General features: G+C 34.6%; 1 protein-coding gene across 2 annotated transcripts in view; it reads left to right on the top strand.

The window, feature by feature from the left end:
* Positions 1–25,745, top strand: part of Chm (CHM Rab escort protein) — a 154,720-nt gene that overhangs the window by 42,980 nt on the left and 85,995 nt on the right. Inside the window, exons 3-6 of one of the 2 annotated variants that reach the window (XM_057759801.1) lie at positions 4,960–5,032; positions 6,284–6,408; positions 22,445–22,826; positions 25,219–25,335. In XM_057759801.1, the coding sequence (XP_057615784.1) occupies positions 4,960–5,032; positions 6,284–6,408; positions 22,445–22,826; positions 25,219–25,335 (697 nt within the window). The remainder of the gene's footprint in view (positions 1–4,959; positions 5,033–6,283; positions 6,409–22,444; positions 22,827–25,218; positions 25,336–25,745) is intronic. The other variant, XM_057759802.1, reaches the window with a different exon arrangement.

Below are 25,745 nucleotides of genomic sequence, written 5' to 3'. Positions count from 1 at the left end.
CCCGAAGTAAGACAACAGAGGGAGGTTGGACAGAACAGAAGAGGTCTGACAAACTAATTACAGTTGACACTTGAAATATTTGGGAAGTTCAAGATTTTTTTTTAGCAAAGATAACTATAATAGTATCATTGGTTTTGCTGGGTTTTTTTTTTTTTTGGTTTTGTTTGGTTGTTTCTTTTTGAGATGAGGAAAGAAAGACTTGGTTGGGACTAAATGACTAATAATAGTTTTTGTCCTTTGGTTATATAGAACTGAAGTTCATCATTACTGTTTGATGATGGGAGATGTCCAAGAAGCTGATAGGTGTCTAATAAACTGATGACACATGGTTCGCATTTTCATATCTGAGTTTTGAGATTCCCACATTGTAATACCAGTTGATGAGTCATCAGTAGAGGAATGATAAATGACTTAATCTGTGGGGACAGATGAGCTCACGTGGGAAAATAAAAGTTGAAAATAAGTTTGTTATGGATTCATAGGTCTGCCTTGTTACCTTGGACTCACATAGAATAACTAATGACTGCAAACATAGGAAAATCTCTAAGTCTAATGACTGGAAAAATCACCTGGTTATTTCTTTCTACAAGATTTATCCCATAGTTAAAGGACCCCCCTGTAACATAACAGGACTCATTTAGTAACATTATAACATGTCATACATGATAAATGCTTACAATTTTTGTTACTTAAAAAGCTACAATGAAGGAAGGGTCTGGTTATCTTTTCTAGTATTAGAATTATATCTTCAGATTCTGCCATAGAAGCCCAATCGAATTGTCTAAGATTGTAGGGGATAATGGAAGGACTACAGCTTTCTTGTGTGGCAAATTTAACTTTTGCTAAACAAAACTTTTGTAGGGATTAGTCAAATATATTTTCTATGTCCTAGAATTATGGCCTATTGTTTGTTCACAAGATGATAGCGGCGTGTCATGACTGTAGTAGTCCAAGAGAATGAAGTGGAACTGACTGTTTTTTCATGAGCTTGAAAACTGCCTGCTGCACTAAGGAAGCAGGTTTGATCCATTGTTTAATTTAAATGGCATATTGTACTCATTTCTAAGTGGTAAAACCAATACTAGTAGATATGACAAGAATTATTTTCCTTTTCTACATATTCATTCTGAATTTGAGAGATCCAGTGAGATCCAGTCTTAGAAATGAACAATCCCTCCAGTTCTGACATTGGAATAGACAAAATGTTGAGGTTATTATACTGTTTTTATTAAGCAAAGTGAAACAAAAATAGACTATACCATCTGGAGATTTTAAAATGATGCCATTGCTTTTACTTATAAGTCACTCTAGGGTTTACTTATGCTTGTAATTTTAAACTTGAGAAACCCATCATAGTAGGTAATATTTAGGAAGCAGGGGTTAGGCTTTGGGTTTGTTATGCCCTGGGCTCATGTTCCAACTTTACTATTTCTTAGCTGAATAAATTAGACAAGGTACATAAAGCTTAAATGAAAAAGTGATTATAAAATGCCAAGTTCAATGCAGATTGTTTTCCTTTCCCTTAATGTGAATTCAGCTAATATTTCTCAAAATGTGTTCTGTTAAACCTCTTTCCTTCAAGATCCCCATTCAGAAATGTGCTCATTGGTCAGCTGAAGTTGTGAAAATGCCATATAGTACTGTATTCTCTGTTGAAAAGCTCCAGCAGTCATTGTAATAGTTATGGTTTGAGAAGCCATGACACTAGAAAACCATTTCTTCTTAACTCTTTGAAGCCTGAAGCCTAATGTTTCCCATTTTTATTTTGTCATTATGCTTTCTCCCCTTGGGATAACTATTAACCATCAATCCATGTTTTCATTTTGGAGAATGAGAATTTAGACTTAGAGGAAGGGTCCATCACAGTATGCAGGTGTCTTTATTGAACCACAGCTACCATTAGGACTAGTTAATGCTTTCTAGTCTAAAAATTGCAAATTTGTGTATTGGTATGAACAGGATTAACATTTTGGAGAACCGAATTTGAACATTGTTTCTGTCATTTGGAACTGGGCTGCCTTGACTAGTACCAAGTCTCATTGGGCTCACCTATAACATGACACACTTCGTGTCTTTCTCATGAAAATGCTGGAAATCAAAGAGAAAATACTTCTGAGAACAAACTTGGAAAGATAAAATGCCGGCAAAGGAAAATGCTATTAGTCTTGCCCTAGGAAAAGGAACTGTAAGATATTGGGACATAGAGAAGTATTATTAAAGTTTAGCTGGGTCGGTTCTCTTTTTCACTGAGCAGTTTTTTTGACCTTATTGCCTATCTTTCTGAATGCATTTTCAGCCGTGGGTTTCATAAGTAAAACGATTCCCAGATGAATGTGCTTGCATGTCAGTAGCTCTGTCTTTTGTCAGTGTTTGGGGACTTAAATAAGCTATTTCACAATATTGTATATAATATATAGCATCTTGTATCTGTCCCTGCTGCTGAATAGTCAGTAAAGAATTATAAATATGATACCAAGTAGAAAAGAAAGCGGGCTTATTATAGACTCTAACGTATTTAATGCTCTTCCTCTCTACTTGTTCTATATTTTCTGTTTGATAAAATTAAGGAAAGTGATATAAACACTATGGAAAATCTAAGAAATTTAGAATCAATGTGTCAATAGTATGTTATTTATTGATTTGTGCTAATTGATAGAATTGTTGACGTCATTTCCTTATTGTATCTGGAAAAACTTATGTGGCATTTGGAGTAGGTTATATAAAACTATAGAAAACTTAAAGTCATATTTTGTGAAGTTTTAAGATCAACATTTTACATAGTATAATAAGTGGGGATCATCTTAAAATGAAAGAAAAATGCCTCATTGGAATCTTTTTTGTCTATTTTTGGCTAAAGACTTTAAGACACTTAATTATCATGGGACATTAGAGGGCTTTAGATTCTAGTTTTATATTTCCTGCTTTCTATCGTAGCTATTTATTTTATGATTTCCCAGAGACTCTAGTTTCAAGGAAGTCTTTTTCATCACTGGGAACTGTTCCTGACAGCAGAAATGTACTTCATTTTCCATCATAAAATCATAAAATCATAAAATGCTTCTTCCTCAACTTGCTGTAGAGAGGCAGTGATGACACAAAACTGGCAGGCAACATGCTATGCCATCTCCCCCTTGCTTTTCTCACAGTCTCACTTTGTCTTTAAATCATGGTTCCAAGGTTTAAAAATCAAAACTAGTAACCTAGTTTTCTTTCCCCCTGTAGAATCAGTTTTAAACATAATAGAAAACATTTTATAAATTAGATTTAAATGTCACAGTTCTAAAGCAATACCTTTAAAGGCAAACCAAAATGTTCTGTGGCTTTAATTTCTGTCATATCTATTGTAGTTTATTCCACGGATTATTCTGGAAAATCATATTGATTTTTTTCTATTTATCTTGATATTGATACCTAATATCTTTATTTACGGGATGCCATAAACCATATTTAAGCCATAAAGTTATCAGAATGAGTTTATTTAGAATCTTCTAGTTTCATAGTGAGTTTGCTAATAGTTGTCTTGCCATCTTTTGTCAGAAAGACCACAGTAATGAAAACCATGTTTCACCTTTTACATACATAATTGGATGAGATCACCAGATGCTGATGTTAGGAACAAATCAACAGGAAAAGTAGAAAATGGGAGTTGCATGGAAAAATACTAGGACCAATTAGCTCTGTCAAAAACCATATGACCAAGTGCAGGGGAGAAAAATAGGTTTTGACCAGGAACTGACCTCAAGGCACTTAATAATGGAAAGAAACACCAGAATGTCCTTCTTACGGTTTTCTTAGGCTTTTCATAATTAGGTGAAAATACCTCGGAACTTGACATATTATGGTCAGTATGCAAAAACCTTAGATTACTTCTGTTTTTCCTGCATTTTATGGTTATAGTTTTCAAATGTACACAAAACCTGAAAAAAAAAGTGAACACCCATGATTTAAACTGCCTGGTTCCTATAGTTGTCATTTGGATGTAGCTGCTATATATCATGTAACCATCCATGTACTCATTCTGTGGATCTATGAATCTTTCCGCCTTACTGGTTTGTACACCTCAGTAATTTCTGTCACTCAGGCTTTTAGCATAAACTTTATTAGTGAGCACTTAATATTTGCTTTTTTCAAAGACAAATATATATTGTGAAATGTACAGATTTTAAGTATATCATTTAAATATGTTCTTAAAATTGCATATACTTATATAATTAAGAACTTACCACTCCCACTCTGAGGCAACCACTCTTATGATTTTTTTTAAGTCATTGATTAGTTTGTTCTTGAATGTCACATTAATAGAATTATACAATGTATACTCTTTGTGGCTAAGGCTTTCATTCAGAATAAAAATTTTGAGATTGATCTATGTTGTTGTTTGTGGCAGTATTTTATCCTTTTACATTACTAAAAAGTATATAATCCTGTGGGTATAGCATAGCTTGTTTACACATTTTCATGTTAATGATATTATCGCTTTGGGCCATTTAATGTGATGAAAGATTTTTTTTTTTTTGGAAAACACCTTTTTTTCTTCTGTGATCACTTAGAAATATAATTGCTGGATCATTGCGTAATTGTATCTTTTTTGTTTGTTTTTTTAGGAAGCTACCATGTATTTTTAAAAGTTTATTAACTTTTGCACACCATTCCATCAGTGCTTAGTGTGGTGACTCTTTACTATTCTGATGGATCCATACTAGAACTCATCCTGGTGATTTGAGACTGAGTTTCCCTATGATCACTGAAGAAAAACTCTTGTATCAGAGAAAGTTGCCTTTGAGATCTGAGAATAGCCATTTGCTTATATTTACTATTTTCTCTTATGTCGCAAACCATGCTTTGCGCTTTGGAACACTTGGGACTCGTATATTGGAAAATGATATGAGTTTAAAGGTCAAGGATAGTGTAGGTTATAAGTGACTTGATTTTTATGTTCTTTGTATTTCATTGTTACAGACGAAGCTACTATGGAGGAAACTGGGCCAGTTTCAGCTTTTCAGGACTGTTGTCCTGGCTAAAGGAATATCAGGTAAAGTTCTTAGCTGATATTGCAAGTCACTAGGTGGTGTCTCCTGTCATATGGTGTCCATACATTGAAGAGATGGTTTTCTCTGTCATATGAGATAGATAGCTTGACAAAAATACACACAATTGCATTTTTAGCTAATGTTTTATATATTTAAGGGAACATTTTTCTGAGAAACATTCACAGACACTTTACGAGACATGGTAAATTCTCACCTATATTGGTTGGTCTTTGTATTACTATATAAAATCTAAAGCAATGTTATTCACTTATTTGAAGAAAAAAACTTAATTTGGAATATTTTCTGGCTTGTGTGTTTACTTCTGTCACGTGACAGAAGCACTTAAAGGAAAAAGAAAGAGAAAAAATTTGAGGTTCAGAAAGTTTTTTCTGTGGTAGCTTTGTGTTACTACAACTGTTGAGTACCCATCATCATAAAGAAGAGTTTCAGAGGTAACTGGTAGTGTGGTGTGGAGATTTAGTCATGCTATGTAGGTTGACATTTTTTTGTAAGACACATTTAATATAGATGGGTATATGTGGCTTGAGATGTAACTTATACCAAGTATATCTTACATGAACTCAGACCCTGCTGTCTCTCAAATTAGCTGAGACGGTTAGGAATAGAGTGTGATAATATTCCAGAAATCTATTCAGTTAGCTAAAAATTATTTCATACTTAAAACATTCCATTACTTTATTAAGCATGGTACTTACTTTCATTTATTTAATGGACTGTTGTAGCAGTATTAGCTCTGCTCATTATAAAAACATGGGTGATAAAACTGCAGTGATACTATAGTTTAAATACCACTGCACAAAATTGAGTGTGGCCCACTGGACAACATACAGAGAGTGAGAGATTTTGAAATGCTCAGCCCTAAAAGGAATGCTTATACCATATCATAGCCCATCCCTCAAAACTCAGGGATCTATCTATGCAGAAGATGGAACAGAAGCCTTTTAAGAGCCAGAGGAGGTAGATGACTTCAAGGAAACAGCATTTTCCAAGCACAACATGGCCTCATAGACACATGTATACCAAAGCTAGCTCTTACTAGATTTTATGTAATAGTTTTCCTTTGTCTCCTTTGAAGTTGGCACACTGAGTCAATTCAGTTACTCTAAAGCATTGAATTTTGTTATGATAAAAATAAAAGCATGAATTTAAGACAAGATACTTACTTTTTTTTTGGAAATTTTAAGTTCAGATCTTTCAACTTAGTTAAAACCCCTTTTCTGTGTTTTGTTTAGGAAAACAGTGATGCTGTGACTGAAAATTCCAGCTGGCAAGCACAGATTCTTGAGAATGAGGAAGCTATCCTTCTTAGCAGCAAGGACAAAACAATTCAACATGTAGAAGTATTTTGTTATGCCAGGTATGAAAATTATTTATGTAGCAATTCGTAAGATAATAGCCTTTCCCCCTTTTTATACTTCTTCAGGAAGATTGAGTACCAAAGAGATTGCTATAGTAAAATCGATACACTGGCTTATCCTCTTTTTTAGCTGTGACTTTCAGTGTTCTCTGTTTTTGAAATAATAATAATAACTCCTAACAATGCCATACATTTCATTTTATCTTTGTAAAAATCCTATGTTATAGTAGGACTGTGCTGGTAAGTTTGTCAACTTCACACAAGCGATGGTCATCTGGGGAAGGGTAATGTCATTGAGAAAATGGCACTAGATTTGTAGGCCAGTCTGTAGGGGCATATTGGTAATTGATTGATATAGGAGGGCCCACCTCACTGTGAAGAGTACCACCCTTTATCATTTGGTCCTGGGTAGTATACAAAAGCAGGGTGACAGCTCAAGAGATGCCTCAGAGTACTTGCTACTCTTGCAGAAGACTCAGGTTGTATTCCTAGCAGCCACATGGCGGCATGCAACGACCCAGAACTCCAGTTCTAGGAGCTCAGATGCCTTCTTCTTACCTCCTTGGACACCAGGCACACATGTGGTGTACATGCATACATGCAGGCAAAATACTCAAACACATAAAATAAATAGTTTTTAAGGAAAAGCAAAGATTGAAGACAAAAGGCATTCTTTGTACACTACTATATAAGTGTGATCTAGCCACTATGGAAGTCAGTATGGATACTTTTCAAATAAACCAGCAATAAATTTTTCATTGTAAATTTAGGTTGTTTTCTTGATGTACAAAATTGTTTGAGTTTGTTGTGTATACTAGTCACTAACCCTCTGTCAGAAATAGAGCTGGCAAAAGCTATCTTCTATTCTGTGGACCGATTCTTCATTTGATTGACAGTTTCCTCTGATGAACACAGTCTTTTTAGCTTTGTACATTCCCATTACCCTTCTGAGGGTCTGCTGTCTCTTACCCTATTGGTCTATGAGGTAGAACAGTTGGAATAGGCCTTTTATTTTTACTTGTTTTGAATGTTTGGCACTGGATCTTTTTATGTTGCTTAAGCTAGCCTCTAGCTCCTGTCTTTGCTCATGTGTCATCCTCCCAGAGTGATGAGCTTACAGCTGTGTACCCTTCCCTGTGTTTATGCAATGCTGGGGATCAAACTCACTGCCTTGTTCAAGCTATGCATTCTACCAATTGAGCAACATCCCCATTCCTGTTTTTTCATTTTAGTGTGAATTTCACTGATGGCTGATTTTGTATATCATTTCCTGTACTTCTTTGTCATTCATATGTCTTTTGGGTGAACTGTCTGGTGATTGATGTCTTTTACAAGTTTTTAAATAGAATTCCTTTTTTTCATTTTGGTTGCAGAATTCTTTTTCAAGTATTTGTTCTTTGTTAACTGTTAAGTTTAAAAATACTTTCCCCTGAACTGTAACTTGTATTCTCATTCTTTTTAAACAGGATATTTTGTAGAGCAGGTTTTGCAAATTTTAACGAGCTGCCATGTATTCATTTTTCTCTCTGTATATTGTGTTTTTGGCATTGAGTCTGAGATCTCTTTACTTGGATGTACTTCCAGAAGCTTTCATCTCATCGAAAAGTGTTTCTTATAGATAAATATTGTACATTTTAGTTCATGACCCACTTTGAGTATTTTTTGGTATGTGGTATGAGGATTAGGTATATATTCTCTCCCCACTCCCCAACCACAAAACATCATTTGCTTCAACATCAGACTCTAGGGATTATGAAGATTATTTTGTCAGAGTTTTATCCCGAGTTCTGCCTCTTTGAACCTACTAATGCTTTTGCTGTTCAAAGGTTGTTTTACCTTTAAGTTATCTTCTGCAGTTAAACAACTGATTAATGAAAGGGAAGAAAAAAGTACCTGCAGTTGTTGGTAATTATTTTAGTAGCCGTTGCTATAGCTCTCCTTAATATATCATATTACATTTGAGTTTTTATTCTGTGCTGAAGCCATGCACATGATTTGTTAGAAGTGGATAAACTGAAGTTCAGTGAGAGGCAGTTAAGACAGGAAATGGTATCGCTGGGCATAGAGAGGAAGTGATAAGGCAGAAGGAGATAGGAACTCAGTCTATCTTGGGCTGGGAAGTTGAGTAGGTAAGGTGACTGTGGTTTTGCTCCTTTGTCTCTGATTTCTCAGCATTTTCCCTAATGTCTGACTCTGGGCTTTTATTATTAAGATCAACTAGAACTCATGCAACATACCTTTTTTTTTTTCAATTTTGTTTTTGTTTTTGTGAGAGAGGACCTTGCTATACTGCCCAGCCTTGAGCTTTGAATTCATGATGACATACGGTATTCCAGTATCCTTAATTTGTTGTGATTGTAGTCTATATACTCAGGAATATTTCTTAGTTTATATGGGGGAAGTAAAGTAACCATTTTTTCTAGCTTTAAATTTTATACAGATTATGAGACAGCAGATAGCATTATTTATTTCCACTTGGGTCACACAAATGCAAATAGTTCTTAGATGAAAATTTATTGCATGTTAATTTCATACTCACATTTTTTTCTTTAGTAAGAAAATAATGTTTTAAATTAATTTTGTCTCTGGGTTTGTATGTTTATATAAGTGTATGCTCACATGCATGTGTTTGAAAGTCAGAAACACTTGCTGGATTCAATTCTCTCCTTTATACCATGTGTTTATTACCTTGGGATCAAACTCAAGTTGTCAGAATTGTTTGGGGGCAAATATCTTTGCTCACTGAGCCTAGGAAGAAGAAATCTTATTGGTCTAAACGTAAGTCAACTACTTATGTTCCTTTTCTCTATTTTTGAATATTAATGACTAATAGTTCCCCAGTTTTGATATAAAGTTAAACCAAAAGGATAATGTGCTTCTTAAATTCAAATGAAGCAACTTTTTAGTGGATTGATATATCAAAAAAGAAGATTTTATTGTGACAGGAATCTGAAATTGTATTTCTTCATTTTGAACTCCACAAACATAAAACAGTATACTTCTTGAACAATATTAGCGATGGCATTAGTCCACAAAAAAGAATGAAATAGAAAAACCAATGTAGTATATGCTGCATTTTTCAGTTTAGAGGAAGTTGTTTACTATTGTCTATAATAAGTGTGTTTTAGGCTGTGAAGGCATGCCAGGTAAAAGTTATTGAAACAAGTAGGCAGATAGGAGTGTATCAGGTAGTTGTCAGAGGATTTGTAGCCTGTTTAGCTTATGCATGTTGGAGTACTAAGAAATGCTAAAGGTGAACTTCTAGCTTTACATCCAGGGTTTCTAGATGGTTGCCAGCTAGATGGTTGTCATGATTCCAGACAAGTTCTCACAAATAACTAAAATGTCTATACAGGAAAGGAAATGGGAGAATATAGATTTTAGATCGATAATTATATTTTATTTATATATATTTATATTTTAGGTTTTATTTGTATAAATAAGATATACTAATATCATAACTTATAGTCAAAATTATAGAGAATATTTACCAAGATGTTTCAAAGGAGTCTACTTTAACTTTTTGTATAAAAATTGAAGTGCATGCACACTTTTAAGTCCATCACACCAAAAAGGAAATAAAGTTAAAATTAAAAATGTGATTGGTCACGATTCAATCCTAGGGCTGGGTACCTTCTGCCCAATAAATTGTCATGAGCTCAGTTTATCTCATAGTAAGGAAAAAGGCTGCTATGGTTGAGTAGTGAACCAGTGTTACTTGCTACTGCTAACATCATGAAGTTTTGTTCCTGGACAAATGTAAGGGAAACTTGATATTTCAGATGTATTTTATAATGCATAAAAGCATTTAAGTTGGTAGCAACTAGAGAAATTTCTACAATATGTTATATTGCAGAAAGTCAAGATTAATACAGTTTTATGTAATTTTTTGAGTAATCATTGAATATTTATTTTAGGAATAAACATCTGAAAAGCAGCATAATATACTATGCAAACATAATATACTATGCAAATCAAAAGTGAATGGCCTTAGAGCAAAGTGCATAGCAAATAAAAGAACACAATTTCTACCGCATGCTATATTGAGCAAGAAAATGTGCAAAAGGAGAAATACAGTGAACTGTAGTCATCATTTTATTAAGATGTGAACAAGCTTCCTAAATAAAGATACAGAGACTTATTATTAATTATGAATTTTCAGCCTTAGCTTGTTTGACTTGTTTGACTAGCTCTTTTAACTTAATTTATCCTTTTCCTATTCATCTTTATTTTGCCTTGGGGCATTTTATCTTTCTTTCATTTTGTATGTCCTACATTCCTTCTTCCACCTTGTCTGTCTGTCTGGCCCCTGGCACTTCCCTGTCATCTCCTTTTCTTTCTCTAAAGGCTAAAAACTCTTCCTAATGTTTACTCTCCCTGCTTGGAAGTTCTACCTTGCTATTGGCTATTCAGCTTTTTATTAGACCAATCAAGTACTCTATGAAGGCAAGTTAAACAGCAACACATCTTTATATAATAAGCAAATGCAACACATCTATTCAGAATTAAATATTCACAACATAAAACATATGCAATACATATTTACATGCTTAAATATTCTGCAACATGTACAAGTATACCACATCTTTACATAGTTAAATGTGACTTATTTTTACATAGTTAAATAATCTGCAGCAGTTCCCTGTTTTAGAATAATATTTTAAGGTATGTTACTTTAGATTATGCTGTGGAACACTTGTTTTAATGATGTAAAATGTGTTGTTTTTATTTATGTTACATTTGTTTTACTCTGTGAAGCTGTGATTCTTGTCTGTCTAAAACATCTGATGGTCTGCTAAAGAGCTGAACAGCCAATAGCAAAGCAGGAGAAAGCATAGGCGGGGCTGGCAGGTAGAGAGGATAAATTGTAGATGAGAGCTGCGGTCAGGCCTGTTTTTCGTCCTGCCCGGCTCCCGCATGGTTAGCTTTACACCTGAAATAACAACACACAAACTGTATTCATATAAACACTGCCTGGCCCATTATATCTAGCCTCTTCTTGGCTAACTCTCATATCTTGCTTAACCCATTTCTAATAATCTGTGTAGCACCACAAGATGGTGTTTTACCAGGAAAGATTCAGCATGTCTGACCTGGTGGCTGGCTCCATGATGTCTGACCTCACTTCCCTTCTTCCCAGCATTCTATTCTGTCTACTCCACCCACCTATGTTCTGAGCTATCAGGCCAAGTAGTTTCTTTATTAATTAACTAATGAAAGCAACAGATAGACATATGACCCTCCCACATCAATAAATAGAATCAGAAATCTGGGAGAAGAAGAAGCAAGAGAACAAGGAGAGAGGGTTCTAGGGCCCAGCCACCCAGCCAGAAATAAAATAAGGGTGAAAGTAAGGCATACTGAAGTAAGAAAAGGAAAAAAAGCCCTAAGGAAAAGGGTAGATAGGATAATTTAAGTTAAGAAAAGCTGGCTGGCTTTGAACTCGTGATCCTCCTGTCTTTCCCTCCTTCAGCAAATCATGCACATTCATACTACAAGGACGTTTACTCAACTGTGTTCATAGCAACATTATTCGTAATAGCCAGAACCTGGAAAGAATCTAGGTGCCCCTCAACTGAAGAATAGGTAAAGAAAATGCAGTACGTTTACACAATGGAGAGCTACTCAGCGTTAAAAAGCAATGACATCTTGAAATTTGCATATAAATGAATGGTACTGGAAAAAAACTATTCTGAGTGAGGTAACCCAGACCCAGATAGACAAACATGATATGTACTCACTCATAAGTGGGTATTAGACATAAAGCAAAGTATAACCAGCCTATAATCCATGATCCCAGAGAAACTAGGTAATAAAAGAGAACTCTAAGAGAGATATACATGGATACCCCTGGGAAGGGGAAACAAACAAGATTCCCTGAGAAAATTGGGAGGGGGGGAGGGAAAGTTGGAGGGGAGAGAGAGGGAGAAGGGACAGGAGGGGGAGTACATGAGGGAACAGGATGCTAGAGAAGAGGGAAAGACAGAGAGGGAGAGAAAGGAAAGAGATTTTGATTGAGGGAACCATTAAGTAGCTAGTAAGAATCATGGCACTAGGGAAATTACCAGGAATTCATAAGGATGATCTCAGATAAGACTCTAAGCAACAGTGGAGAGGATGCCTAAATTGGCCTTCCTCTGTAATCAGATTGATGACTACCTTAATTGTCATCATAGAACCTTCATCCAGGAACTGATGGAAGCAGATGCAAAGATCCGCAGTGGAGCACTGGACCAGTACAGGAGAGGGAGGAACCATGATATGAGCAGGGGGTGGTCAGGACCATGATAGTGATACCCACAGAAATGGCTGATTTGAGCTAGTCAGAGCTCACTGACTCTGGACTGATAGTGGGAGAAACTGCAAGGGACCAAGCTAGGGCCATTGAATATGGGGGGTAATTGTGAGGCTTGTATGGTCTGTGGGGCCACTGGCATTGGGACCAGGATTTATCCCTAGTGCTTGACCTGGCATGTTTTGGAGCAAGTACTCTTTGGATGGATACCTTGCTCAGCCTAGATAATGGGGGGAGGTCTGTGGGCCCACATTGAAGTGATGTGTCAGTCTTTATTTACTCCCCATGGGGTCCTTGCCCTTTCTGGGGACTGGATGGGGGGTGAGGTGGGGGAAAGATTGGGGCAGGAGGAGAGGAGGGAGTGGGAACAAGAATGACTGTGGAATGGGAAAGGATTGTATTAAAAATGGAAAAAAGAAAAGCTGACTAGAAAGAAGTCAAGCTAAGGCTGGGCATTTATAAGTAATAGTAAGCCTGCATGTATTTGGAACCTGGGTTGCAGCCATTCCCCCCACCAAAAAAAATTCAAAAGACTAAAGAACCAGAAGAAAAAAAAAATCAAAATTTTCTCCTTTTTCTAAATAAAAAGAAAGGTTTTAGCTTCAGCATAGTAAGACAAGAGCAATTATTAAGTACGAATTACATTTACAATATCTAGTCCATATGCATTTGGCAAATTCAGAGAAAATACTCCATTTATCCATCCTATTTTTGTGAGTCCAAAGTTGTGTGCCTATTTTACTTTCTATCCTAACTTATATTACCAACCCAAAATAGTCTTAGACCTCAAAAGCATTTTCTTATATAAACAGTTTAAACTTTTATGTTTCTCAGCCTCATAAACTATACATCTCTTATGTAAATTTCTTTTCTTAATTTGATAACAAGGAAAACTATAACTTTCTCTTCTTCAACTCCCATCAGAGAACTGAGAATGAGTTAACATTACCTGAGTAAACAGGAATTATAGAGTAAGTATCTTTCAAAACTAATAGAAATGACAGAAAGAGCTGGCTGCCTGGACAGTCACTTAAGGTTCCTCTGCAAGGTTGGGGCATCCATCTTTGGTCTACAGGCCTAGAATATCTGACAGTCTTTTCTGTGAAACATATTTTGATGGACTGTCCCACCTTGTCTTGGCCAATTCAGCAGGCAAAGTTAGACAGTCTTTTTGTTTTGTATCTTGTTGGTCCAGTTTGGACAACATACTGTCAGCAGTTGAGGCATGGGTAGTTTTTTGCTAAAATTGCTAGCTTCGCCACAAAGAAGTATATGCCTTATGGAGGTTCTTTAATGCCCATCAGCCAGGAGCAGACATGTCTCACTATCATAAATAGCCTTGGTGGTTAAACATCTTAAATGCCATATTATGTAGGTCTCTGAAGCATTGGAATATTACTTATCTAAAATGTATCTGTTTAACCTTAGAAACATAACATGACTACAAGTTTGATTGTTATAGATAACTACTAACCTGCATTTGTAATTATCCTAAACAGTTGTAATAATAGCTTTCAAGGAATATACCTTTCTGTTACATTTTTAAATGAGCTGCATTAAGTACAGTACCTTACGTAGGAGTAGAAACATATATATAGCATATTACAAAAATAACCTTAAATTTATTTCAAAGTACAGAAATCCAGACCAATGTAAAACATTTGCGATAAAGCTGTTTCTTTAATCATGTATTCCTACATCCCCATTAAATGATGACAAACATCCATAACCCACAAAATAAACAAAAACCACCCACTCCACCTTTTAGGAATGTGGATGTTTTGCTCTATAGACTGCTTCCTGTTGTTTGTGGACGACTGCATCTCCAGGGTACCCTAAGAAAATTGAGATTATAGTCAAGTCCTAAAAACACTAGCTATAACATTTGTTGTTCCGTCTCTGTATAATGAGAAAGTACAGTGCTTATCTGAAGTCCTGGATAGAATAGACTGTGAGGGTAGACCATCTCAACTAATAGCCTTGAAGTTGTTCTGAACACAGAATTGTAAAGAAACTGTAGCAGAGGCACACAGAAAGGCTGTGATCTCCTGAGCCACCCATTTTCATTGGTATATGGTCCCCTTGCTCTGAAAACACTCAGATTTTCAAAGGTAATATTTTTATCTGTATTAATACAAGTATGGATTGTGCATTGTACACAAACTAGTCAACGATATTTTTGTTTTATATTTGAGCAGGTTAAAGATATCTGTCAACTTTATAAGTTTGACTGTATAACCAAACCTCTGTCCATGCCATATGAAAGTATGGCATGTAGTAATAAGTCATGAGGACTCTGTATCCAACAAGATTTATCACCAGTCTCAGAGGTGTCCCCTTGTCAAGGGATCAGCATATGTGTCACTTGTCTTGTGGTTTTTCTAGGTTTAATTTTTTATGTCTGTAGCCAGGATTTTCAGGGAGTCTCCCATAATCAAATCTGATCTGTACTAATTTTGAAGGAATCCACAGCCTTTCATTTCCTATGAAAACAAAAGCATAAATTCTCCCCCAGCCCAACACATATTCTGAATTCTTTTTTAAACTTAAGACATGACTAAAGTATCTAGGCTGGTTTAATTCAGAAATTCCTTTTACAAACTCATATCTTTGTGCAGCTGTCTTTCCCTCATCAGCGTTCAAAAATTCAAAGTCAACAAAGCACCATACAGAATCTAGACTCCCTGTGTATTTCCCTGTATATCATTACATGACTAACTTTTTAAATATTACTTTACTCTTTTTTAAAAAAAAAAACTATTTATTTTTCAACTATTTTCCCTATGACTGTCTATTCCTTTTTTTTAAGCACCTATGTACACTGTTACCTGTTTGAAGGTATTCCCTTCTTGATCTGTTTTACTGTCCATATATAGCTGTCTCTGACAGTGAGCTAAATCTTAAGCTGTTAAGTAGCATCTAGGCCCTCTGAGTGCAGCTCTGGCATTTGGCTCCACTCCCTCCCCAATGAGTAGATTCTGTGAGAACTGAGCCTTAAACCTGGTCTAGAGCTGCATTTAATATTCCCAGCTCTAGGAAGTTGATACCTGTAGGTGTAGACTGCTCTTTCGTTCCTGGCTACCCAGACCCAAATAATCACACAGAAACTATATCAATTACAGCACCACTTGGCCAATTAGCTTAGGCTTCTTATAAACTAACTCTTACCTCTTAAATTAACTCATTTATATTAATATAAGCATATTAATATAAACATTCAATACAGAGGAGCATTCCACATCAGAGAACCACACTGTTTCAGGCATTTTACTTAGCTTGCTGTTTCCACTTAATGTGTTGACTTCTCAAGTACTCTGCATAGCAATGTCCCTTAAATGAGCCATTTCATTTTTTTCAGCTTTTTGGGCCCTAGGTGGAAATTTTTTCCCCATGTTGGATGCTATTTATAGTTGGAATTTTCTTTGGGCCACCAACCAGTTTCCCAAATATAAACACAAAGACTTATTATTAATTATGAATGCTTGTCCTTAGTTTAGGCTTGTCTCTCTAGCTCTTTTAACTTAATTTAAGCTGTTTCTAATTCTCAATGTTTTGCTTTGGGGGCTTTTTACCTTTCTTTCATTCTGTATGTCCTACTTTCTTGCTTCCTCCTTGTCTGTCTGTCTGTGACCTGTCATCTCCCTTTCCTCTGTTTTTTTCTCTAGAGCCTAAATTTCTACTACTACTTGTTCTTCCTGCCAAGAAGTTCTTCCTATACCTCCTCCCTTGCTATTGACCATTTTGCTTCTTATTAGATCAATCACATGCCTTAGGCAGACAAGGTAAAACAACAACACATCTTTACAAAATTAAAGAATTGAAACATGTCTTTACATAGTCAAATATACGATAAACAAATACAAAATATCTTTAAACAATTAAATATTCTTCAACACAAACAAAAATAAACACATTCTTGCATAGTCATTCAAATATTCTGCTACTGTGAATACCTGTGCTGAATAAAATAGCCAGCTGATTGACAGGTTTTATTTTATCCATATAAAGTAGTACAAATTATTAATATGGCAAATTCATTTGGAAGTGCTCTTTGGTTATTACCAGTAATTGATAAGTGATATCCAAGTTCTTTAAGTTACAGATAAATTTTGACAATTAGTTTTTTTAAAAAGGTGCATTTATACAAAGCAGTAAACATTTTTGGTTTGGATAAATTATTTTAAAAGTACAATCCATGTATAATTGCCTTTGAATTATTTTAAAAGTACAATCCATGTATAATTGCCTTTGAGATTCAGATTTTAAATGATAATTGACTTAATTTGTGAAATCTATTTTGATAGTAAATATTTTTACAGTTAAGAGCTTCTTTTGAGGGCTTATAATTCACCAACATCTTATATCTTGCAGATGCATTTTCATGGTTTTCAAATACATTTGAGTTACTAAAATTGAACTGTTATTCTTAATTTTCTTTGGCAGAGGAATAACTTTTATGAAAAGGCTGTTTATATACAAACCATAATGTAAGGTTTTAAATTCATGAAAATATCACCCTTTTGGTTAAAAGAATTTGCTTACAGAATAATTATGTGGAGATTTAGGAGTTTCTAGCGTCTTCATCACTTTTTTAGATATGAGCCACCTAACACTTGGCAGAACTCCAAAAATACTTTGGGTTTTTTTTTTTTAATGAAAAATGGGAATAGTAATATGCTCATATGCTTCTATTTCTTGGAGAGCTAGGAACTTCACCAACTTGTGATGCTGAAAACATTGAAATTTAGTAGTTTGTCAAAGTAGGACAAATTTCTAAAAATATAATCTCTTACACATTCCTCACTGCCTCAGATTTACTTAACCTTTGATTAGACTTATAATGAAATGTTTTGACTTTCAGCTTCCAGCTTTTCAGCTGTCCAGCATTGTCTAATGAATTTCATTACTACGTAAAACCTCATTTTACTTAATATACAAGATAGGTGCTGAAAAAATCAGTTGCTATGCTCAATTTTCATGCTATTCTCATCACAGTCTGTAATAAAAGAAGTTGCCATATTCAATCTTATCTGTGTAGTGTAATTAATTATCCTGTCACTACTTAGTTTAATCTTTACGCATAGAACTTCTGCTCAAAGTTGTCATCTTATGTTTTATCAATTTTCAAAATAAAAGAAAATACATATGAACATTACTGTGGAAAAAACAAATCACATTTCATATCATAGCTTTTAATTTATAAAAGACTTAATTTTAAGCCTTATTCATGTATATGGATATGTGTGTGTATGCCACATGCATGTAGGTTCTTCTGGAAGAGGGTCCTCTGGAACTAAAATTATGGCAGTTAAAGTTCCTCAATATGGCATTGAAGCCCTGGTTTTTCTGCAATAGAAGTGTGCTGGTTAGTTTTCACCAGCTATGCAAAAACCAGTGTCACCTAGTGAAAGGTAGCAACATTGGGGAATTGACTGTAGGTTGGCTTATGGTTATGCCTGTTGAACATTTTCTTAATTGTAAATTGATGTAGAACGAAGGACCCAGCTCACCGTAGGCAGTACAGTCTTTATTCAGGTGGTCCAGAACTAGTTAAGAAAGGTAGCTGAGGTAGCCAGAGGAAAAAAGCCTGTAATAACTTATAGTAACAAAATTCAGTTCCTTCAAGGTCTCTGCTTCAGTTCCTATCTCCAGATTCCTGTTTTGATTTCTTGTATTGGCTTCCAGCCATGATAGACTGTAATGTCTAAGGCAAATAGATACTTTCCAGATTATCATTGATCAATGTTTTATCATAAAAACAGAAGTTAAAATAGGAAACTTTTGGGTATATACTCAAAGGATGCTCAATCATACCATAAAGTCATGTGCTCAACTGTGTTCCTAACAGCATTATTTGTCATAGCCAGAACCTGGAAACAACCTAAATCCCACCCACTGAGATGGTGGGGCTGATCTAATGGGAGCTCACCAGGGCCAGCTGGACTGGGACTGATGGAGCATATGATCAAACCAGACTCTCTGAACATGGCGGTCAGTGAGGGCTGAATGAGAAGCCAAGGACAATGGCACTGGGCTTTGATCCTACTGCATGTACTGGCTTTGTGGGAGCCTAGTCTGTTTGGATGTTCACCTTCCTAGACCTGGATGGAGTGGGGAGGACCTTGGACTTCCCACAGGGCAGGGAACCCTAACTGCTCTTTGGACTGTAGGGGGAGGGGGAGTGGGGAGAGGGAAAGGGACATGGGAGGAGGGGAGGAGGTGGAAATTTTTAATAATAATAAAAAAAGAATGGATTGAAATCTACTAAGCATTTTTATCTAAACAGAAAATAATGAACAATGAAACCCTAATGGGGAATTAGACTTAATCATTGACTTACTATGGGTGTCTGTTTCCAGAGAAGCATAATCATATATTTACTTCTTTTTGTAAATTTTGTTCTTTTTGTGAAAAACTATTAAATGTGATTATTAAGAGCTAACAAGTTAGATCCATCAGGAATAAAATTTTCTTATTGTATAGTCAAACATAGTAAAAAATTAAATTATATAGTACTATTTTTTTAAAAGAATGGAATAAAAGAAAATGTGGTACATTTACAGAAGGGAGTACTACTTAGTGGTAAAAAAAATCCTGACATTTTGAAATTTGTGGGCAAATGGATAGATCTAGAAAACATCATATTGAGTGAGGTAACCCAGACCCAGAAAGACAAATATGTACTATCTCATAAGTGGCTTTCAGACATAAAGCAAAGAAAAAAATTCACAACCCCAGAGAACCTAGACAACAAAGAGGACCCTAAGAGAGACATACATGGATTTAATCTACATGGGAAATAGAAAAAGACAAGATCTCTTGAGTAAATTGGGAGCATGGAGATCATGGGAGGGTGTAGAAGATCAGGGGCAAGAAGGGAGGGGAATGAAGAAAATTATATGGCTCAATAAAAACAATTTTAAAAAATCAGAAAAAACATTTTAAATGCCACATTCTGTAGGTCTTTGAAATGTAGGAGAATATCTATCTGAAATGTATCTTTGTATATTTCAAAAACTAACATGACTATAAGCTTGACTATTATAGATGACTTATTTTTGTAAATCTGTATTTCTTAATTATATATTACATATTTAATTGGGATGTATAAATACAATACCTTAAAAAGAAGTATACATAAAGTATAACAAAGTTAATCTTAAATTTACATAAATAAACTAAAATTCATGCCATTGTAAAATGTTGAGATTAACAGTTTTGGGGGGTTAAATTAGACTCAATAATTTATCTTTTTCTCCATCATTTCTATTCCATATCCCCCTTTGTTCTTTGGAAAGAGATTGACTATGACCAATAACAATTTATAACCAGCCCTTTATATAAAAACAAACATTTATAAACAGTATTTTGGGAATTTGGGCTTAGATCTCTAGACTACTTTCTGCTGATTGTGGGTTCTAGTAATCTTTGAGGAACCCTGAAAAAATTTGGAATTATGGTTAAGTCCTGACTGGAGTATTTTTTTTTTATTTTTTTTCTGACTGGAGTATTTTGTGGCAGCATCCTTGACACTGTTCTGAATGTAGAAGTCAGAGGAAACTGCAACAGAGGCACTCTGAAACATTGGATCATCCGGACTATCAATTTCCTTTGGAGATCTAACATGGGAGGGAGGATCTTCTTTAATCAAGCCATATTAACCTGGAAGGAATCCATAGCTTCTCATCTTCTGTAGAAACAAAAACAGAACCTCTTTTCCAAAGCCACATATCCTTAGACCCAAATTTTGCAGTCAAGATACCTTTACAATATATAGGTTGTTTTAACTTGTAGCCCCCACAATCAAATATCTCTCAACAGTTAGCTCATTAACAGTCAAAAATTCCAAAGATGTCCATTAAGTTCTGTTTATAGCATTGAACTGTTTTACTAGTTCAAAGTTCCACAGTCTACCATATTCCTCCAAAAGTGACATGGTCAGGCTTGTTCACAGCAATAGTCCACTCCCTGGTTCTGGTACCAACTTCTTGATTCCTTGCTTTTTTTTTTTTTTTCTATTGTGATAAAATACCATGACCAAGGCAATTTCCAGAAGAAAGAGTTTACCTGAGCTTATGGTTCCAGAGACATAAGAATCTCTTATGGCAAGGAAGAATGGTAGCAAACAGTGACATGGTGGTTGGTGCAGAGTGCTGAGAGCTCCATCTTGTAAACTACACACATGGAGCAGAGCAAACAAACTGGAAGTGGACTCTTGAAGCTCACCCTCAGTGAAATGCTTCTTCCAGTAAGGCCGCTCCTCCCAAACTTCCCAGACTCTGCCACCAACTGTAGACCAAGTGTTTAAACACCTGAGTCTGTGAGGAATATTTCTCATTCAGATCACTACACTTGGAAATAGATGTGCTTCAGGATTGTTCTTTTGTTAATTGTAGAATATTGACATAGACTTTATTAAGTGAACATCCCTTGTCCAAATTGTTCCAAAGTTTAAAAACTTTTGATTACTAACATGATTCTCAAAAGGTTTTGCATTTAGTAGCATTTACTATTTGAGGATGTAGCCTAGGCATGATCATGTACTGAAAAGTCCAAGGGCATTTAGAAAGATATTGATAAATACATGCATGATAAACTGCATCCATGCGTTATAGTACATGGAGAAACTGATAAATATAGTTGTTTTTGGAATTTAAAATTTTGTAGACTACATAGATTATTAATATGTGATTATATTTGGGACTGGTGCAATTTTGATATTATGAGGATGGGACAAATAGCCCATAGGACAAAACATGATAAGGGGCAAAATATAGAGACTCAAGTTGATTAATGAGTGGTAGAGATGCCATGTATGAAAGCAGTTAAATTAGTATAGAGGGAAGGTATTTATTTTAGAAAGAGAAAGACTTTGAGGGGGGTAGGATTTAGGCTTGATAGTGGAAGGGCTACTGTTATGTCTTAAACATTCAGTTAGCAGTTACTTACTTAACAGACATTAAGTACAAGGAGTTGGGATCAGGTATTGAACAGTAAGGCAGCTCAGAGAGAATGATTTTTCTGGAATAGGAATTGACAATGTAGGCTAGCTGAATGTAAGTCTGTACTATCAAGGTATCAGTAGACTAAAAATTCTTATTCTAATAATAATTTTGGAAATGAAGCTTTCAGTGAAATAATAAATATTAATAATAAATAGGAAACAATGTCGAGAGTTTGTTGTAGATACCACAAAATAATAGGAAAACTGATGTGGCATACTTCTCACCACTTGACTGAGGTACCTCTGTCACACTACCAAGTCCATAGAGAACTTAAATGTTAATCTTCTGACAGATGCCATTAGTGAGCATTTGCTCTGCTCCAGGTACAATGTTGGATTCTTTGCATTCAATATGTCAGTTTAGTTTCAGACCAAATTTGATAGTGGGTCCTGTTATTCCTGTATAGTGTAGGACTAGAGAAGAGAAATACATACATTCAGAATATTAATCAGTTGGGTTTATAGCTCTATCTGCTGTTGATGATTTTACTGAGTTTGTTTGCTTTTAAAATATGATTCTTTTGTCTGCCTTAAATTCTCAAAAATGCTCATGTTCATGATCTCTAATATCTTAAATTTCAAGCTTCATATTGAAACTTTAACAGTATGTACCAGAACTTAAGACAAAAAGATAGAGGTGTAAAACTTGCTATGAAAAGTTGAAAGCAATAAGAAAAATGTAGCAGGTTAGAAATGTCAGAAGCATGATATTGATTATTATTATAATTTCTTATCAGTCAGGATTTGCATAAAGATGTTGAGGAAGCTGGTGCACTGCAGAAAAATCACGCTTTTGTGACATCCGCGGACTCCGTAGAGGCTGCAGAGGCTGCAGAGGCTGCTTGCCTGCCTACTGCAGATGCATCATTAAACACTAGGAGCTGTGAAACACTAGCAGAACAAACTCAGAGCAGTGAGCCAGAGAGTTCACTAGCAGCAAATGATGCTGAAGCAGCAGGAGAAAAAGAAAATCATAGTGATGATAAAGCTACAGAAGAAGAGCCAAGTGAAAATGTGCCTAAAGTACAAGACACCACAGAGCCACCAAAGAAAAATAAAATTACTTACTCACAGATTATTAAAGAAGGCAGAAGATTTAATATTGATTTAGTATCAAAAGTAAGTACCTATTTTATACATCTTAACGTAGAACAATAATAACTTTCAATTGATTGAAAATAACATCTATAACTCTTAAGTGTACTTTTCTTCATTTTAGTTTCTGAATTATAAAGAGTTTGCTTTATATAAAGATAGTAAACAAAATTTTATAATTTAGTAACAATAGGTTAAAATACATTAAATGATAGTATTAATATACTTAACTGTACTTTTAAACTATACTAAATATTTTTGTACATGAAGAATGCTTTGTATAGGGGCAGGTAGTTCATCCTAATATTCTAATTCATGGGCACTATGAATTCCATCAGAAGAAAAATTCTATTCAGTTTGTGTTAAAATCTCATGTTCTTTGCAATAAATTTTATATAAATGCCCCTAGCCCCTATAAAATTTAGCCTCAATATATTCAGAATAAACAAATGCATTTTTGAAAACCATATGGTCAGGTTTGAAGACACTGGGGCATACCTCTCTGCTGGTGGCAAAGGATGTGAAAAATGCTATTGTCTTTGCTGGTGTTTCCATAATTAGCTCTAACGTTAGCTCCTTGTAATTTCTGATGAGGTTTCTGGATCATGGGAGGCTTTAATACTGCATTGGGTTTATAAGAAGCAAGGCTGATTTTGTTCAAATTAATAATTAAATATCCAGTCAAGCTTTCCATAAAGGGTGTGATAAGAGAAAAGGAAGGAGCAATTCATGCATCTCACATTTTGCTAATGAAATCTGGTATGCCTCTTTGCTTTGAACTTAGTGTGTGGAAATATGAATATTTCCCTAGGTAAAATACTATACTATTCAGAATAGTAGATAAATAAATTTTCATTACATAAATTTTTTTCCAATTAAAAACTATTCTAAGTAAGCTTATTTATCTCAGTTATGAGGCCAATGTGCCAAATAGAGAAAAAGTGTTTAATAGTGATTCTGATTATTTGAGTGTAATTACAACTTTGTTTCATATCTCATCAATGTGAAATTGCCATGGTAGATTACTTAGGGGGCATTGAAAAAGAGACTTATGATTAAATATGATACATATATTTTTTCCATGTTTCAAAAACTTATGTTTAAGATAATTTTAGTTGAAATTTGTTTTTATTCTTCAGTGGAAACTGAAATTCACTTATTTCAAGTTTTATTTGACTTAATAAGAATGCATTTTTGGTCTATATAAATATTAATTTATATAATTTGTATCTCACGATGGAGTGTTGCAATAGAAATAATTATTTTTTAAAGAACTGAAATACCACTTTATTTTATAGGTAAGACTTGTTATTTTAAAAATAATGTAAAGTGTATCAGTTTTGTAGTGTGTTAGGAATGAGTTAATCAAATAACATGGCATATTTTTTTAGTCAGAGTATTTGGATTAATGCTTAAAAATGCCACTAACTTCGGTTGGCATAATGCTTACCTAATATTTATAGTTTACAAAATTGCACATAATTTATATTGATTTTCAGATTATCTTTCTAGGTGCTCAAATTATTGAAATTAAAATTTTGAACTGTCACATTTCTTTGTATAGTCAAACATTTTATTTAATTTTTCTCTAGTTATTATGGATGTATCCTTTATCTTTTTAATTTTTTGAGTTATAGAATATAAATATAATGATCATAGGAAGTAGCCAAATATATATTTATACATGATTGAATTTCAAACATGACTGATAATACTGTATAAAGTTTTATTGTTTTCCTCCCTGGTATTAATTATGAGGTATGGCACAAGATTAGGTCAATGCTTCACACACATATCAATATTAAAATTGTTCACTTCTTGAAATGGTCATATTATATACTTAGATTTTGAGGGGCCTAGAATTTGACTCTGTTATGGAAATTTATCACAAATCCATGTGATGCCATCTTGTTTGTTTTTATTGGCTTGTCTATATTATTAGCATGGGGTGCTCCACTGTACTCATCTTATTATAACCAACTGACTCTATTTCCTGAAGTATCATATCATTCAGATGACAAAGATATTTCAGAAGGAAATACAGTGTTCTGTTGGTGTATTGTGTGCAGTGTGACTTTCTTAGCAGACCCGAGATTTCATAACTAAACGCATTAACATTTCTGTAATGAAATTCATGGATGTTCATATCCAGACAAGACTAGAAGAACCATTTAAGAGTTCAGGCTTTACTGCCAGAACAAGTTATAGAGAAACCTTTATATTATAGAATTTTTTGGTTTCAATTTCAATAATGAACTGGGATCATTTAATGAATTATTTATATAATACTTTTACATTTAAAAAACATGTAACTTGAATTCTAGCAGGGGTGTGTGTTTGTGTATGGTAGTTGCCAGTTGCCGTTTTCCATTATTTTGCCTTTGATGGTATCCTCTCAAACACTTTCTACCTGCAGCTTCTCTATTCTCGGGGATTACTAATTGATCTTCTGATCAAATCAAATGTTAGTCGATATGCAGAGTTTAAAAACATTACGAGGATTCTTGCATTTCGAGACGGAATTGTGGAACAGGTACTGTACCGCTCAACTGTGTCAGCCAAGTTACTATTACTCATTTAGAAAAAGAACAAAGGACTCTATCTGTTTTCCTAGTAAGGTAGTTATTTCCATCTTTGCATGGTTGTTTATAAATGTAAATACAAAATTTGCTTCATTAAGTTTCCTGTGATATTTTTGAACATTTGTTCCCCAGGTTGATTGAATGTTGAGGAATGCTAGTTTCAGGCAGCAGTACTATATTTGAATTGTCATTTGTTCCCTATTATGGGTGACATGTCATTGGCCTTTTAATTGCATGAAGAACAACTTGGCAGAATTAAGTAACAGAGCTCTCAAGTTAATTAGCTCTGTAGTTAACAGAGATGCTATTAGAGCTGATGAAAAGTGACAGGAAGCAGCCAGAATGGAATGGAAATGATAAC

The sequence above is a fragment of the Chionomys nivalis genome, chromosome X (assembly GCF_950005125.1).
Source record: "Chionomys nivalis chromosome X, mChiNiv1.1, whole genome shotgun sequence".
NCBI lineage: Eukaryota > Metazoa > Chordata > Mammalia > Rodentia > Cricetidae > Chionomys > Chionomys nivalis.
The sequence above is the reverse complement of the archived record's forward strand: the minus strand, read 5'-3'. Positions and strand labels throughout refer to the sequence as shown.